This window comes from Triplophysa dalaica, chromosome 23 (genome assembly GCF_015846415.1).
Source record: "Triplophysa dalaica isolate WHDGS20190420 chromosome 23, ASM1584641v1, whole genome shotgun sequence".
Taxonomy (NCBI): Eukaryota; Metazoa; Chordata; class Actinopteri; order Cypriniformes; family Nemacheilidae; genus Triplophysa; species Triplophysa dalaica.
In genome coordinates, this window is record NC_079564.1 from 10,592,612 (window position 1) to 10,610,294 (window position 17,683).

At 37.9% G+C, this 17,683-nt stretch overlaps 1 protein-coding gene across 2 annotated transcripts in view; it reads left to right on the forward strand.

Moving 5' to 3' along the window:
* The window catches only part of fars2 (phenylalanyl-tRNA synthetase 2, mitochondrial), a 107,077-nt gene that overhangs the window by 45,315 nt on the left and 44,079 nt on the right, over positions 1–17,683 (forward strand). For both annotated transcript variants that reach the window (XM_056738986.1, XM_056738985.1), the window contains exon 5: positions 13,498–13,658. In XM_056738986.1, the coding sequence (XP_056594964.1) occupies positions 13,498–13,658 (161 nt within the window). The remainder of the gene's footprint in view (positions 1–13,497; positions 13,659–17,683) is intronic.

The following is a 17,683-nucleotide window of genomic DNA, read 5'->3' on the forward strand; positions in this document are numbered from 1 at the left end:
AACTGATGTTTGACACACATAAAGACACTCTCCATCGTACCACTCATGCGAATATACCTTACTGATCCCATGAGTAAAAAGAGCAAGGAATGCAATGCTAAGCGTTTGGTGTGAACATAGCATTAGGCACAATGGAAAGTGTTGTTATTCCATATAGACCATTTTGGAAAACGTAAACAATGCAGGTTCTATGCTGGTCCAGAAAAACTTCCTGTTTTAGTTTTTGAACACAAGACAAATGTTTTAACAGAATACAACCCACAGAATATTTATAACCGAATCAAAAAGTTAAACAAACTTAAAAAATTAATTATATATGTAAGTATAAAAATAAAATAAAAAGTTTGTCTAAATAAAACCCAACAAATATGTTATTAATAAACAATATTGCTCTGCCAAACAGTAGCTCCATCCAAAATTTCATACGATGACAGTATGTACATAGGTGTTGATAAAATCATAATTTAGTCATTGAGAAATTCATTTTCTCAACTTAACGTCTGCCTAAATTTTTCCACTATTTTATTTGATTATCTTTTGAAATTTGACTGTTGTTCAGCTCCCGGGACAGAGGATCATGGGATAGAGTAGTGTCAAATCAATGGACACTCACAAATCTCTGCAGAAGCATTAGGACATCTGGGTATTTCTCGAATGCTGTTTTTTTGCATACTGAGCTCTCGGACATACTATTCAAGACTGATTTCACCTAGTATATTGTATGGAAGCCGGATTTGGTTTTACACAACTAGGTCATGTTTAGTATGAGCGCTTGTTGCGTCCGAATTCCCATTTTATGTCAGTACGTACTGAATTTGAATAAGTACCTACCTATTGGCCGTCAAAACAGTACGTTCTATATGGTATGAGTGGGAGTACTATAAATACATTTTGGATATATTGCATCTGCCATATATCTGAAGCAGTGAATCCACTCCCCATGTATCTCTCGCTCCAAAAAATGTTTAAAGTGATGAGATGTTATTGGGAAAATCGAAACCTGATCAAAACCTGTTCGGCTTAGTCTGGTTTTGTCAACTCAAAACTCACCTCGCTTCGCGATACAGGCCACAGGTTCAAACATCTTAGCATTAACATATTTAAAATGGCACCTTTTACCATTTAAATACGGTATACCTACTATTTACAGCATATACATTATTTGGAACCATATTTGGTAGTATTGACCTGTTGATCCTCTTTTACAACTAAACTTATAATGCGGTTTGGTGGACAATTTGTAGACTCGCATCCTTCAGTGAGAACAGTCATGAATGAATAATTTATGAACTGGATAGATATGAATGTAGGTATGCATTGTTTATTTCTCCATTCACTGAATCTTTTGCATTCAGTGTTTGATTGCCTAATATCATTTTCATCCTCCCTCTGCTTTATAATTATAACAGCCATTGATTCAGTTGTTTGGCTCTGTTGCATATTTATGAGCCAGGGCTGTTTAAGCAAACAGACGACTGAACAAATCAATCATTTCCATCTCACTACAATTTCTTCGATTAGCACAGCAAAACGCAAGTTTTGGTATCATAGCAACAGCTCGTTTTTTTTCCAGTTATTGGTCCACCCTATTGATGAGAGCAGTTTGGGCAAGATTGTTGAAACACAGATTTTGATTTTGTTATAAAACTTTACGGAAGGTGCAAGTGTGGAAGGTGGCAGACGTGCCGATTCAGTCGCCTGCTTCTGGTACGATCAGTCGACATGTTAATTCCCTTCAAATCAAGAGCCTGCACACAAAACAGCTCCATCTGATATTTATAAGACCAGGTGGCAGCTTTGCATATTTACTTTTTACTGTAAGCTGTCCTTAACTTTAACGTTACAGGATGTTTTTGTCGACATTTTTTTCACCTAAAAATGAATATTCAGTCACGTCGCAACAGAGATAATTAAAATTCAAATTTTCCATCCACCGTTGACTGACGATTGCACATGATTTTCATTCGACTGCAAATTCACGGTCAAGGGTTAGAATTGTCTTTGTGGCGTGAGCCTTCCCCACCCACGCAACACAATATCTGTTATGCATCATTTGAAAAAGAATGCAACATTGGAAAAGGAATGCATCACGACATAATTAAGAATTAATTGTAGTTCTTGGAAATAGATGCAAATGGAATGCAAAGATGCCAGATCAAGTGTATTATGAGCATAAATTTTAGATTATACAAGCCTGGAGATTTAATTAATAAACATAATGACTTAACTTGATCAGCAGTCCTGTAATTTTGGTCTTTTATCACCCGTATGCCCCCATCTGACTTTCATTAAAGTGCAGGAATAAAAAACACTAATTAAAAAGGAGGCTAAAAATAATAATTACGAATATCGCTGCGTTTACACTTGAGTGCAAATGCTGGACAGTTGAACTGCAAAGCATGTTTATGGAGGGTAATGGGATCGTAAAATGTGTTCAGAGTATTGACTTTATGTCAAATGTTTTTGTGTCTCAATCAAATTCAGAAAAGCTATTCAGGTGTATGAATTTTCACATACATGTGCAAAATCCACTCTAACACTGAGTCTCCACCGGATGCAGCAAAAGACAACAGAACGTATTAGAACTTATTATAATTTTAAATGTTGTCCACACTGAATGTGACGCGACAATCCAATTAGAACAAGCCGTGTGTCTGGGACTAGGCTTAAACCCTATCCAGGAAACCGCACTATAAAGTTTAATGCGTAAATCATTTTCTGTAACTACCTGGAATTTTTTTTTAGTTTTTTTACCCAGCGCTGGGTTGAAAATAATTTTTGGCTTGTATGTTATTCTTTAGTCTTGTTTCACAGTTCTAGGTAATTCTTGATTCTGATCCTTGTAAAGATAAGCGTCCTGTAGCTGTTGCGTGTGATGTCATTAAATGACGTTTTACCGTCGCTAACAATCAAAATGTGTGTTCATTTATAGAGGGTCTGCATTGACGCCACTTTAAACGTGCCGGGACACACCCCCTTGAGTGGCAATACACAAAATACACATTTTCTACTCGAGCAAAACTTGTTTATCAAGCTGGACTTTACAAGATTTACATTGCTTTTTTAAATGTTAACGTGTTGACAATACGCTTTGCGTTTGTATGAAATACATCTGTTAATAGTGTTAAAAGAAATACATTTACCCAACATATAAAGGTGTATAAAGTAGGTAGGTAAGGCTATTATGGTATTTTTACACAAAAACAAACATCCATTCGCTTTTTTCAGTCTTTCTTCAGTCTTCAAATAGAAATCTTTGATTTTGTGCTAAATCTGTTCGTACAATCAATCACACAAGAACTTTTTCCAGTCAAAATAGAGTACAGATAACAGTAAACCCTGCTGCATTAAGTCTTCCTGCCACTTGTACGTGACTTGCTAGACTTTCGTGTGCGGTGACGTCACGTACATAGCTTCTATACAAAATGTATGAACTTTATACATACTTCCTTGCTCACCATTTTTAAAACATCAAAAAACACACTTTTTTTTAGATATATTGGACAAGTGACAGTGCATTTAAGGTATATATTTTATAATAAAATGTGTTACTTGCGATCAAATCAGTGATTCTCGCTCTATAACACAAGGCTAATCCGGTTGATCTGCTATAATTTACGATTGGAACGAACATTAAACCCCACACAACATCTAGGTGAACATTCCCTCAGGCATCGTGGTCTGCAGGTAAAGATATAGTTAAAGTTCCTATCAAGTCATATTTGAAAAAAGGACGAACGACATACTGTATATGGTATGTAAACTGTTTCACTCTACGATCTCTTTCTTCCTACTAAAAAAATATATTTTATGTCTTTTATTAATTATAAGAATTTTACTTCGTTTTAATAACAACCAGCTTTACTGTACACTGTCTCTTACATATTCCATGAAGGACTTCCCGATCTTAAGCACTTTGTCACATTGTATTTACAGGATTTTTTCATCCAAGAGTGAACCAGTTGAACAGGTCACGACCCAGACCTTGACCCAATCTGAATTAAAATGGTTCACCGCTCTTGTTCCGCGCATAATACAGAAGCAAGAGGCTAATTGCGGCGGAGCTCCACGCGACAAACAGAATGAACATGTCAATGTGAGTGTAGGGGTTTCATGTCCCCAGGCAGCTGGTGCAGTGGGACCAGACTGCAGCCAGACAGAGCAATCATTCCAGCATAGCCAACAAGACACGCTAATTGAGATATAATACGTTTATAAATAAACCTGCCGCTAAAACACAGTTTAAAAGTCCACATCATAATTATGCAAATCAGTAGTTGATTTCAACCTGAAAATGCACAGACAATGTAAGGATATTGAAAAGTTGACCAAAAAAATACAAATTAAATTGCAAAAGTATATTTTCACTTGTGGTCTCAAACTTTGTGTCTATATATTAAAGTTTAGTTGGCATGTTATAAAGGCGCGACTATTTAAGGACCCATTGCATTAAAGTAAAAAAAAAAATCGGGTCCCTGTTGCATCTAGCAACCCAGAAAAAGTTAAGAACAAGATCCCAGTAACTTTGTTATGGACAAGCCTTTCTCTGCCAGCATGTGAGAAATCGAGCCGTTCAGATTTCTCACCTGATGTGACGGCTCTTATTATAATATTACCGCCCCTTAATCTACACAATTCCACCCTCTGCGCTGTCGCCATTGGTGTTTTCACCAGTGACAGCGGTGTACGTGATGCCATGGCAAAATTCTAGGACAACATGCATTGTAGTCGCTGCACAGAGTCCTAAACTCGCAAGAGATAGGAGTGGATTTATTTTATTTTTATCTGAAATTCCTCAGAAACCATGAGTGAAAACCTGCTTGTTTGCGCGAATCACTTTAAGCCGAACTACTTTATCAACCTGGGACAGAACAAGCAGGATTAGCTTCAAAGTTGTTTCTCAAGAGGGATATAGGCCAACTGAACGAGACCGATGTAAATAATATTTATCAACAGTCTGAATTGACGTACATGTACCGTATATATAGGAGGATAACTTTAGCATACGATAGCGAAGGGAGCTAAGTCAGTCAAGTGCTAGAATATTCAAAAGCAGTGTTAAACTTACTTTGTCATATTATTGTTATGTCATTTGGCAAATGGATTTCAGGAAACATCATTTAGCTAAACCATTGCCACGACAGTACTACACGTGTGTTGTGTTGACACGCCGGAATGAAGGGGGGTGGGGTTCGCTGTAACTCATTATCATTTAAAGAGACATGCACCAAAATGGGTTGTTGTAAGCATAACTGTTTTTGACGAGGCAAAGGGGTTTTTGTTTACACAGCCATTGAGAGTTTTTAAGCAAAATATGTTCCAGACATTTCATGAAGAACCTAATAAATCATACCAGCTTGTTGAAAGTGCTCATTTAATGAGTCCTTTAAGTGTATTAAATCAAAGAACTCTTTATGTGAGAGCGACAGTAGTTGGTTTTAATATAATTTCATGTCGAGGGAAAGCTGAATTAATTTATTACTGCGTATCGAAGTGGTAGTCGCACACGCGATTCCTAAAACAGCCTTTAATTTGGAGAGGATTAAAAGCAAATGGCAGCGCGAGGCGAACAGAGGAAGTTTTCGCTAAAGTGGAACTCGACACAGCTTAGTTTTTATCCGGCGTTTAGAGGAGGTTAAGCCACAATGTCAACCTCTCATGAATAATTAGCTGTACTTGCTGTTGCGGTTTATAAAAGGAACTTGGTTGTCATCGTCCTCGGCATGGAGGACAAAATGAGGCTGGCACAACAAGAAAAGACTCCAGAGAACTGAGAAATGAGACTGAGATAAATGAGGAGTCTATCAGCCAAGAGTTTAGTACAGGTCAACGTGTGGAGTTCACGAGATGCGGGTCAGCTTAACTGATGCTTGGCACTGACGCTGGCTAATTTGGTCTTTTAAGAGGTTAACATTTTGATCATCTCAAATTCAGTTGAAGGACCATGCATTGCCATAAACACAACAAACATCTCGTCTTTTCAAAAGACTCTGAATGATGCATTCATTAAGAAAAACGATTCTTGCATTTTCAAGCAGTACCACAAATTTTCCATTGTAAGTTCCCGTTGTTATATTTTGTAAATGTTATTCTCTTTCTTAAAACCCACATGTGGCATTACACACTATAGGCCTGCTTTTCATTCTGGCCGCCCGGTCGGTCATTTTTGCATTCCGTGTTGCTCATCGCTGGTGCTCTCATCACAAGCCGGCTGACCCTAAGGCCGGGAGCAATCCTGATGCTTTGTCTGCTGCGTCCCGCAACCTCTTCTGGGCTTTTCCTTTGACCACGTGTCCTCAGCAAAAGCTGTGACACTCCAAGTCACAGGGAAGGGGCAACTAACTCTCATCATTTGTATGAATAAAACAAGTGCTACAAACGTTATTTGCCCTCAATCATATTATATAAATATATAAATAATCCATGAAAGCAGCACCCTTTACTTCATCTCTGTTTCTGGCGGGCGATGCTCAGGCTTGATTTATTCAGGCCTGTGATAAAGCTCATATATAACGAAGTATACGACACCTCGGCAGATAACCATGCTAGTGCTAAAGGTACTCATTTTTTTTTAAATTATTCCACAATATTGGTGTGAAATTCATTTAATTCTTTGACATTTTTAAAGCGGTGGCCCTGCATCAGTGTTTCGTGCATTCTGATTTATATTCATATTTATATGAATAATAATTTATATTTACATTTTACTGTTTATTAATTGTTAAAAGTGACATATTTATTGATATGGTGATGTTCAATTGATAAAAAATCAGCTGATAAATATCGCCGGAAGATACTTTGTTACATCTCTAATAAAAACCATGTGGATGTACACTGTAAAAACAACTATAGGATTTACCTAATTTTTGTGTAAATTTATGCAAGTTTTGCATTCAGTTTTTTGTGTAAGGTTTCTTACACAGTTATTATAGTAAAATGTACTTATTACTTACTTAAAATGTACTTTTTTGCGCAAATTTACACAAAAAAGTAAATCTTATTAGTTGTGTTTCACAGTGTAGTGTGTCCATAATATAAGCACACTGTGTAACCCTTGTGTTTGATTAATACATGTGAATTCCTTTCATGTTCCTTGTTGCCCTTTTTTGCGTGTGCGGTCTGTTTCACTGTTTTTGCCTGAATGTACATGATGCTTTGTTGAAAATCCAGCCAAGCGAAAGTCTCATTTCCGCCTCAGAACAGCTTTTGAAATCTTTCACCCTCAACTAATGTTGAACTCTCTCAGTATTGGCATACACAATGTAACAAAAAGCACTTCATTACTAGTCAAACTGCGGCTCTTAAAACCTATAGTGTTAATATATGATGATGGTAGCTGGAGCTGCGTGAGCCAATATTCCCACTGCAAAATCCATATTAATTTCACTATGCAAATGCGATTTTGTGTTCACAGGTGAAAAATGGCGCTTCCTTTTGTTAATATGGACTGCAGGTGTCTGTGCTTTGCTTTAATCGAATCTTAGACAATATACCTCATTATGAAGTTTTCTAATCTGCTTTTTCTTTTCTCTGCACGTAATGAATGACTCTTAAAATTCAAGCAAGCACCAGTGGCGTAGCCCTGAATCACAATGATGGTTGGTCCAGAGAAAATTAGGTGGGCCGTGCCTAAAATGCATCTAAAATATTCCACTTCACCTGATTGAATACACCACCGTTTAAACAGAGAATACGCCTGACTATCATTATAAACAGCGCTAAGAACATAACGATAAAAACAGCATAAGCATGATAACCACACAGTGGTGACAGACGCAACTCAAAACACCATCAACAAATCAGCAGGACATTAGTGGGTAGGACAGTAGTGGACAGTATATTTAAACAATGCTTTATCATGGCTCTATGGCTCTGACTAGGCAACCACACAGTGAGAAAATGTACCTACAACTGATGACAACGAGAGAAATGCTTATAAAAATAGCCTATGAATGAGGTGTATTATTTGTTTGATGTAGGCATACACATTATATTGGTTATTTATTAATAAATGCAGGACAGTGTGGAATTAGAACAAAGGTTTTTTTTTGGATACATCTAGCCATCGTAAGCTAAATTGACAAACTCAAAAAAATGCGGATTGTTTAGGCTGTTTAGTGCAAATATTTGGAGCCTCAATACATATTACAACGGAAGACAGCGGAGTTTAAATGGATACAAAAATAAGTAGCCTATATTTGTGCAGGTAACAAATGCAAAAAGCACTGGATATTAAGGTACGGCTTTTTCAGTAGCCTATATTACTTGATATACTTATAATAAGCAATTTGCACAGCAAGTTTATATGCTGAATTTTTTTAATTCAAAATATGCAGTGCGTGTGTGAGTGCAAGGGTACAGAACAAAAGCATTTTGAGCTCACGAAGAACGGAAGACCTGTTAATAAAGCAGATGTACTGTATATATGTAGGGAACAAACATAAACATTTGAGTCGGTACATGATCCTAATGTTTATATGTTGTTTTACATGCTTTGGCAAGTAAAATCAATAAATGCTTAGATTAGGTCGGGTCTTTCAGGCCGGTTCGTGGGGAAAATAATGGGCTCCTCCGTGGCGTGTGGGCTGCATGAAATAGGCCTCCAGCCCTCTTTTAAAGATTACCAAATTGATCAAAACGCTTGTATTTTTGTGTCTTGATTTAAGTATTTCAACTTTAGAGGCAAAGAACGCCACATTCTGTTCAGTTTGGGGGCTCAGTCTGGACTTAACAGCATTAGATCATCTGTTGACTTTTACGAAAAATGAATTATTCTCCTAAATTTTGATTTTGTTACCTAATAATTTAACCTTTATTAGGCTATGCATGAATAACCTCTAAAATTAAAAACGCATAACCTTGTGGAAAAAAAGAGAATGTGAACTGTGGTTGCTTCGACCTGCAGTTTCATTAGGCTGCTAACAAAACGGGAATATAATGCCAAGCTTGCTCATCTATACAATTGAACAGATCGATAGATTTGATTATTAGGCAAAACAAAAATCAAGAAACAATGCAATTTATTTTTATAGGTCATGTTTTGTGATAATTGCAACAGAATTTACTAATTAGGCTACCATGCGAGACAGCCGACTGGGTGTGACTGACAGGTGGGTGGCCTCAGGACCACCCGGGCCCACCCTTAGCTACGCGCCTAGCATGCACACTGACAACTTTGCACATGTAGCTTGTTTATGTACTGTGATAGTGATTCATTCTCAAAAAGCAGAGACAATTGGCCAATTAGTTCAGGGTGGCGAAAGATTTTAAGACCGGTTTATTTTAAGAGCATTTCAATGGAGCGAATTGTGACTCCTTCATTATCAGGGGAGATTCTTCATGTTTTAAGTGCTCTCCCCATGTATGTGGTCTGGCTGGCTTGCAGATGCGAATAAGCAGTGTGGATTGTTAGCCCAGTTAATGATTAAAAACATTTGCTGTGTGATCATTGAAGTGGCAAGGAGAAGAACAAAGAGATGTGTGAGTACGAAAACTCCAGAGAGGATTATAATAGCGCAATAAGTCATTCCCCTGAATTGAACTTTTCTTTTTTAGAACACAGTGTGCCGGTTTAATGTCAAGTATATATTTTATAGCAAAGGTATAAAAATTCTTAAAATGCAGGCCAGAACCAATGTGTGACATTTTAGCTGCCTGGCACATAAATGCTACTCGCAGCAGGTGATGCCTTAATCACAGCCACAATCAGTTCTGGAAGATTTTTAAAAGCCAGACTTCCACTTTCTGGCCTGCAGACTGCTTGGTCACAGACTTTGGTTAGTTAAGACGCAGAGAAATCAGTTGATCTGTGTTGGTATTTCCTGTTGAAACGGGATGAAGAGGCAGGACATACCGAACGGTTGGATTTTTTAATGTCCTAAAGCCGTCATCAAAATCATGAATTATTGCTGCTTGTGCGTGGCATTGTTCTTATATTAGATAGCAGTTGGTTACAAATTTGTAGAACAAACTGAAGATCATTTATCAGCGTTTTGGTTTATTTTCTCAAAAGAAAGATAAGAAAGGTCCTGTTTACCCCATGCTAAACTTTCCCAAAGCTAGAGAACAACTTCTAGAAAAAGTTTGCAAGGCTTTACAGTTCACATGGCCGGGCATGCACAATTTTTCCCAATTAGTTTGGTAAACTCTCAATTAAATTGTAAACCACATCCGATTTATAGCCAAAGCTTATAGTTTATGTGCTCACCACCTATATCCGTGTCGTGAGGTAAGGAATATTGTTTCCGGGTCCACGCCTCAATCAGTAAAAGTGAGGGTACTCTTTAAACAGACGTTAATAAGCACTTTCCATTGCACATTTATGCAAAAAAAATTAAACTCATGGTGTACACTACAGTAGTGGTTCAATTTTTAAGGCCCCCTTTGTGTAGAGTGCATCGCTTTGCGAACCCGGAAATAAAGACATATAATCTTAAACTTAGAGTTTGAATTTGAATTATAACATTTTCAGTTATACAATGCTGGAACATAAAATCTTTTGGTTAGTGGTCTTATTTTTCTGATAGTTGATTGCATAAAATTGATAATAAATTTCTATATTTCATAAAGTGCCACAAAATCTGTGGCCCCTTAGACCCACCTTGGGCCCACAGTTTGGCAAACACTACATTAGTCTCACAGAATCTCCAAAATCAATATTTTAATAAATTGTAAAGATGCTGCCTGGACATCTGGGATTTGGTTATTGAGATAAAGGTTTTTCTTTTTTATATTTTATAGCAAACCATCAGTGTATTTCAGTACTTTTTTGCTGATTGCCATGCCAAAAATCCCTCTCATTATCCCCTATTCACTTCACAGCAAACTATGCACGACAAAGCTGAAAGTCAACCCAAATTGGCTCAAAATATAAGAAATCTAAAAAAAGCTAACAAGTGTGTAATGGTCTCATGTCAATTGATGGTGTTGTTGCCTTACATAATCTTTGTTACATAATAAATTGCGCCTTGCCACCTTCAACAAGTTTGGCATTCCATATTCATTTTAAAGAGCTATATTTAGAATCAACTAAATGTATTTCCTTTAGACAAACCAGAATCAAAATGAAATGTTAAAACACTAAAGAATTGAGACGAAATAAAACCAGAGAGAGAACGTGGCAGGAGAATGGAAGCTGTTGGGACGGATAATAAAAGGGCGAGAGAGGGTGAGTAATAGAGAGGCAGAATGAGAGATACGGTGGAAAAGAATGAAGGATTGGAGTAGATGGCAAAGAGGCGGCAAGCTGTGAAAGTCGGAGCTGCCAAGAACTGTTAGCCGATGTCGTCACAAGGTGAATGCCGTCAAACACAGCCCACACGCAGTCTACCCCCTTTGCTCCGATTGGTTGAAATCGAGATAGGCGTCACAGACTTGAGGAGGTAGGGAAAGGGAAGCATGGAGGTTGGTTGCAATGTCATTCGACTGTGGCGTTCGTCTGAGGTCATCGGCGACGGCTGAGATTCGTGCCAGCTTTTGGCTGAGGTCTCTGGCGTTCGCTGTGTGTGTGTGTCGGCGGCGGCAAGCGTTGAGAATTCCACTTCTTAACTGTGTCACACCGCTTTACGTCGCTCTTTTATCTTCCTAGATGTGGTCGTGATTTTCACTGACAGGCGAGTGATAGCAATCAGCCTTCCCATCAATCCACGGCTCGGTGCCTAAGCAACTGTAGTGGAGTGTTGCTTCCGACTATCTCATCATGAAGTTTGTAAAGGAAAAGGTCACAGAAAATGAAAATGATGTTATCATTTACTCAACCTCGTGTCGAAGACCTGATTGACTTTCTCTTACAATAAAACAGTAAAGGAGGAAGCAGAATGCCTGAGTTGATCATCTGTGTACTGACAGTGGATGGGGACTGGAGCTGTCAAGCACAGACAAGTTCATAAATGCAAGAAAAGCCTTATAAAACAACCATACATTTTTTTTTGCTTTGATTTTCTGTTGCATGCACTGTAGATGAAGAAAAGTTACAAAGACACATTTTTGAGGGAACTTGAAATCAAATTTAAGATACCTCTCAAATCATGTTTATTCAGCTTGGAGACAGCAAGAGAAAATTAACATTTGTGGAAATGAGCGTTTTAGGCAAAAATTTAATTCCGTGATCCTGAGAGAAAACAGAACCGCTAATGCGTACAGGTGGGAGAGAAAGAGAAAGTTGATTGATTTGTACATCTGAAGTTGAGATTTATTCCGATTTCTGTTCCATCTGGCTGAACGCTTTGACCCCTGAGCATTTCCTTCATTAACATATAAAGCACATTTCTCTCACATCTGAAGGAATGTCTCGCTGGGTTAAACAAGAATGGAGAGGGAACGATTGAGAGTGTGAAAAGCGAGAAAAGATAGGAGATGTTCTGTTTGTTCACTCTTCCCCTCACCGTGGGTCAGACAGGGGTTGCAGAGCAAATAAAAATTCGTAATGACTATAATCACATCTGTGATAGCGGCACTGCTGTCCGCCCAAGTGTGACACAACCACTGCTGCCTGCCAATCAAACTGGATGTGTTCCTCAAGTTATCTGACTCACTGTGGGTCACAAACCGCAATGAAGTGAAACACTGTTCGCAAACAATTTAGATTTCCTAATATGATGGATTTCCATGAAAAATGGGATTTTATTTTAGGGTACAAATATTGGGCTGGGCCCTGTCTGTCAAGTAGTCCAACACACCAGTGCCGCCCTTGTTCGCAGCAACTGAGCTTCCTATCCTGCGTTCACACCAAATACGGTTTGCTCAAACAAATTGCATATAAAGTCTGTGCAAATACGCGAATAGATGCAATCTCGCACCGGGCGATACGAATGATGCAATTTTGGCAGCCAATTGCTGTGAAAATTTCTCAATCGCGTCTTTCGCGCAAATTGAAAAATTTCAACTCATTGACGCCTACTGTTTGACACGTCCGCACACATGAAGACACTCCATGTTGCGCAATTTTTTTTTGTCACTCGCGCGAAAATAACGAACTATTCCCGCGAGGAATGCGATGCTTCGCTTTTGATGTGAATGCAGCATAAGAGGTTTCGTCTACGGCAACAGCGACTACTTTGATTGGTGGTTTTCTCTTGAATATCATAGTTAGTAAGCAGTAATTAATACATTTTTCTGTGGAAGTAACATTATTTTTAGAAAAACACATTCTTATTATTACTATTATTAGTAGTTGTTTTATTATTATTATTATTATTATAATTAATTATTGGTTATTATTATTTATAGATTGTTACAATAGTGTTGCTATTGATTATTTTTTCTCCGATAATCTTATTGTGAAAATTAGATATTGTGACAACCCTACTTTACAAAAGCTCATATTTCAATGCAGCATTTAAGAGCGTCCATGTTTTGGCTTAATATAAATTAGTTTTGACTGGTAACTGTCAATTTTGTTTCATCCCCGAATGCATATTAATAACAGAATGTCATAGTCAGTGAAATGAATGATAAAATAGATTGTGTTTGTAATTCAATCGTTTTTTTCTTCCACAGCTGGTGCTACTAATAAAATTGGCTGGGCTTTCGGTTTAGGGCTGGAGAGGCTCGCCATGGTTCTGTTCGGCATCCCGGATATCCGACTGTTCTGGAGCGAGGACGAACGCTTCCTGAAGCAGTTCTGCCTGTCTGACATCTATCAATCTGTCACCTTTCAAGTAAGACTTATGCAGTTTCTCACTAAAGCAGTGCCATAATAGCGTCACTGCACGAAAAGTGCTGGCCTGGAAAGTGCAGGTTCCTGCCATCGACAAAGATTGCAGATTATTTTTATGTTACTTTCTCTTGAATTTTAAGTCTTGTCTGGTGATTGGATCTGTGGAACTAATTTTCAATGTTAACAAAAAAAAATTGCTAATATTTTTATATAAATATATATTTTTTGTAGATAAACCATATAATAGATTTCCCTTTTTAGTACATTTTTAACCAAAACAAACATCATTTTTCCTAATGTGTGATTTAACGGATGGAAATATGTAACGCCTAATAATCAAGTCTACTAGACTTGTGAATACTGGCTGAATAACAAAACATGAACACCATACAAGGGTTAAAGATAGTTAACATGAACGCACTTCAAGAATAATAATTAAAATATTTAGCAAATGAAGTTCGTTGGGTTTTGAATAATAAAACGGATAAATTATTCAAAATGAAGATTAATATCAAGACATACATGAAACATGTTGTAGTTGTTGTGATTATTGTGATGAAACACGCCTGTGGTTAATTGGCTTTGTTTATTGTGTAATTGGCTCTATAAAGTCACTAAAATGTATACATTTTTAAAAAGTCGTCCATCATGTCCAAATGAAAAGTTTGGTTCCACAATGAGATAAATTGTTAAAGAAATCTCTTTTTTTAATGCTTTCCAATTACTATCAATCAAACTGCGGACTTGGTTTGTCTTGATTCAAGCCATAATAACTCAAAAAATACAGCTAACTAACTCAATAAAACACAAATAAAAACATGATTTTTTAAAGATTTTAATACCAATATTCACATACTTTTTGCGGTCATACTAGGTTCCAAAAATGTTAGTTTTAAAATCAAAGTATTGGCCACAAAGACTAAAATTTGGCATACACACATGCAACTTGTTATTAGGGGTGTGTGTCATTAAACGCATTACTTTTTTGTTCATTATTTTTTTAAGGCAGACACACAATCTCAACAGTTTAAACTGCTTTAATAAGATGGAATTCTTGTTGGACTCACTGGAGATGAAATGTTCTCATTGACCGAGCGCGCTTTTCTAACAGTTACCTTTTTAAATGCTTAAAGTTTTTATTGTACATACTCATCATAGTTGTATGCAGCGTTAACCCTGTTATTGTGTGTCAGACATAAGTATCTCAAATCATCGCAGACACATACCTTCGGTTTAACAATTTTCCCAGAGAACAATTCTTCTGTCTCATTGGTTTCCGCAGGAGCATATTGGTGACTTCAGTAATGCCTACAGGGCTGTTGTGTGGACTTTAAAAACTGTTCCTCATTTTCTGCAAGCCTGTTGTGTTTTTCATTTCACAACACAGGGTCAAAGCAACATGCAGTACAATATCCCATAATAGTCAGTCGTATGCACAGCTGCCAGAGCACATGGACCGTGACAGACAAGACTTCGCGAGCTGACTCTCAACAGCTGGATTCACTGAAAACTCTGTCACAAAATTTTTCTGAATTCAGAATGAGAGATATTCTGTTCACACAAGCAACTTTTCTTGCAGCGTAGGCCGAAGACTCAACAGTCCATTACAGTGGATTCAAAACAATAGAGGTGCATTATGAGTGACTTTAGAGCGTAAAGGATATTTCACCCAAACGTGAAAATTATTTGATCATTTATTTACCATCATGTCATTTCAAACGTGTATGACTCTTTCTTTTGCAGAACACAAAAGAAGATTGTAGTGGAGTAGGCAGGGCGAGACCGTGATTCGTGTCCGGTGCGCGAACAGCTGGCGCTTATTAACAATTACTCACCGGTCTCGAACCACGCTCTCGCCCCACCTACTCCACTACAAAGATATTTTGAGGAATGTTGGTAACCAAACTACAATTTGAGCCTCATTGACTTCCATCGCATGAACACGATTTCTCAAAATATCTTATTTGGTGTTCCACAGCAGAAAGACTCCTTTAAAGGTTTTAGGTGACACGAGGGCGCCATCAAAAAACACCTCAGGGCAGGTTGCGCTGACGCCTTCAAAGCTTCTCCATTGTGAATGAAGCTGCACTGCAGATGTACCGTAAGCAACCCAAGTGACGTCATGAGAGTAAATGGTGACAGAAAAGCAGAATCATTTTGCCAGCAAACCCAGTGTCAAGACATGACGTGCGTAGCTTCCAGACAGAAAGAACAAGGTGTTTTGAGGACAGTTAGGGAGCGATCCATCTGTACTCCTCTATATTTTATATATGGCATATATTGTTGGATGACCTTTGTACATTGAAGGGCCAGTCCTCACACTATTCTCCTATAGAACAATGTGTGTGTGTCCGCTAGATAGTGTTCCTGGTGTGTGTGAATGATTACCTGTGCTCTCTGGCTGCAGATCATTTCTCAGCCCATCTCCCTCGCTGCCCACTGTCCATTACTCAGAGAGAGAGAGAGAGAGAGAGAGACATTTGCCTGTCAGTTTGCCTGATGCACCACTGCTGTTATATATGACAGTCTCTCTCTCTCCCTCTCTCTCTCTGCTGGTAATGAGGTATGACCGTAAGGTCAGTGCTCTTCTCCACCCTTGTGTGTTTTGCTGTGTCCTCTGAGAGCGGCGCACACAACATACACACCACTACACAGTATAAATCACCACACACAACAAGACATACAGTATAATACACATCCTACTCTCTTAAAGTACACACACATTTACAGACAGACTGGAATAGAAAAAACGTTCACTTTCACTTCAGGAGAAGAGTAGTTTACTCTTACACTAACAGCCTGCTCTTACAAAAATCAGCATCTGGCCATAACCAGAAATGATTGGTTAGTAAAGCAGTAATGTCTTAAACTGTCTTAAAAGTCGTTTTTAGCACTTTAAATACTTCATCCACTAGCAGTTTAATGTGCTGAGTCGACTGAAAGTGATTTGTGGGTGATATGTACAAAGTAAAACACTGTGACTCTTAAAATTGTTTTGAATGTTTGAGCATCCAGCACAGCAGTGTTGCGAAAGCAATACAACATTGTTGTGAGTTTTCTTTTTTAATGTGGGAAACCTGTTTTTAGTAGTATTACATTTGTTGATGCTAGTGGCAAACACTAAAATACAAAAATACCCACATCACCCATGACTAGAGTAAAAGCATTGTAACACAGCTTTTGCATCTTAAGGCTTGTTACTTTTATCAAATGTTGGCAACATCATATCTTATGATAGAAGACGGTATGTTCAACAAATAATTGAACAAGCAAGTGTATTAAAGTGCTTAAGCATTTTGCTAAAAAGGGGTACGTAAAACTGCCTTAGCACCCATACAAGTGTTTTACACATTAAAATTTTACATTTATACATAATAGTTTTTCGAATAATAATAAAAAACAGAGGTCCTCCACCAGGTAATCCTTATCAAATATCATATCACACATCACCTATCATGTATGATATCTTACACCATCTCATATATCATATGGTATCACAGATCATATAATATCATAATTTATGATTTGTGTTGGATTTACCAAGCAGTGTTCTCTGGCACATTAATAGCCACAGAAGAAAATAAGAGACCATTTACAATCATGATTAGCAAAACTGTTGATTTGGTAAGTCCAACTGATTCTCACATACAGATTAAATCCATGTTAAACACCGCAACCCGCTTTGAAGGGTTTGCCAAACGCGTACACCTTGATTAAGCTCGAAGAGGCGTGTCATGTGCTGTCTCTCACTTCCTGTACACGCACACACATCTACAAACAGCTTTTATTTAATCTATTTTATCTTCCACCCTATCGATCTTCTGTGGAAGACCAGCACATCCTCCAGCTGATAGTAGAATGGTTAGTGTTTCATAAGTGTTTGAAGGTTTCACACAGCCTACAGGGCTCAGAGGTCTGCTGTTGTAAGCATACGGGCCTCGGGGCATGACTGTAGATTTAACCTCAGGCTTAGATGTCTGCCTTACACCAACACCTGTAGGTGTCTAGCTGCTGGAAAAGCTAAAT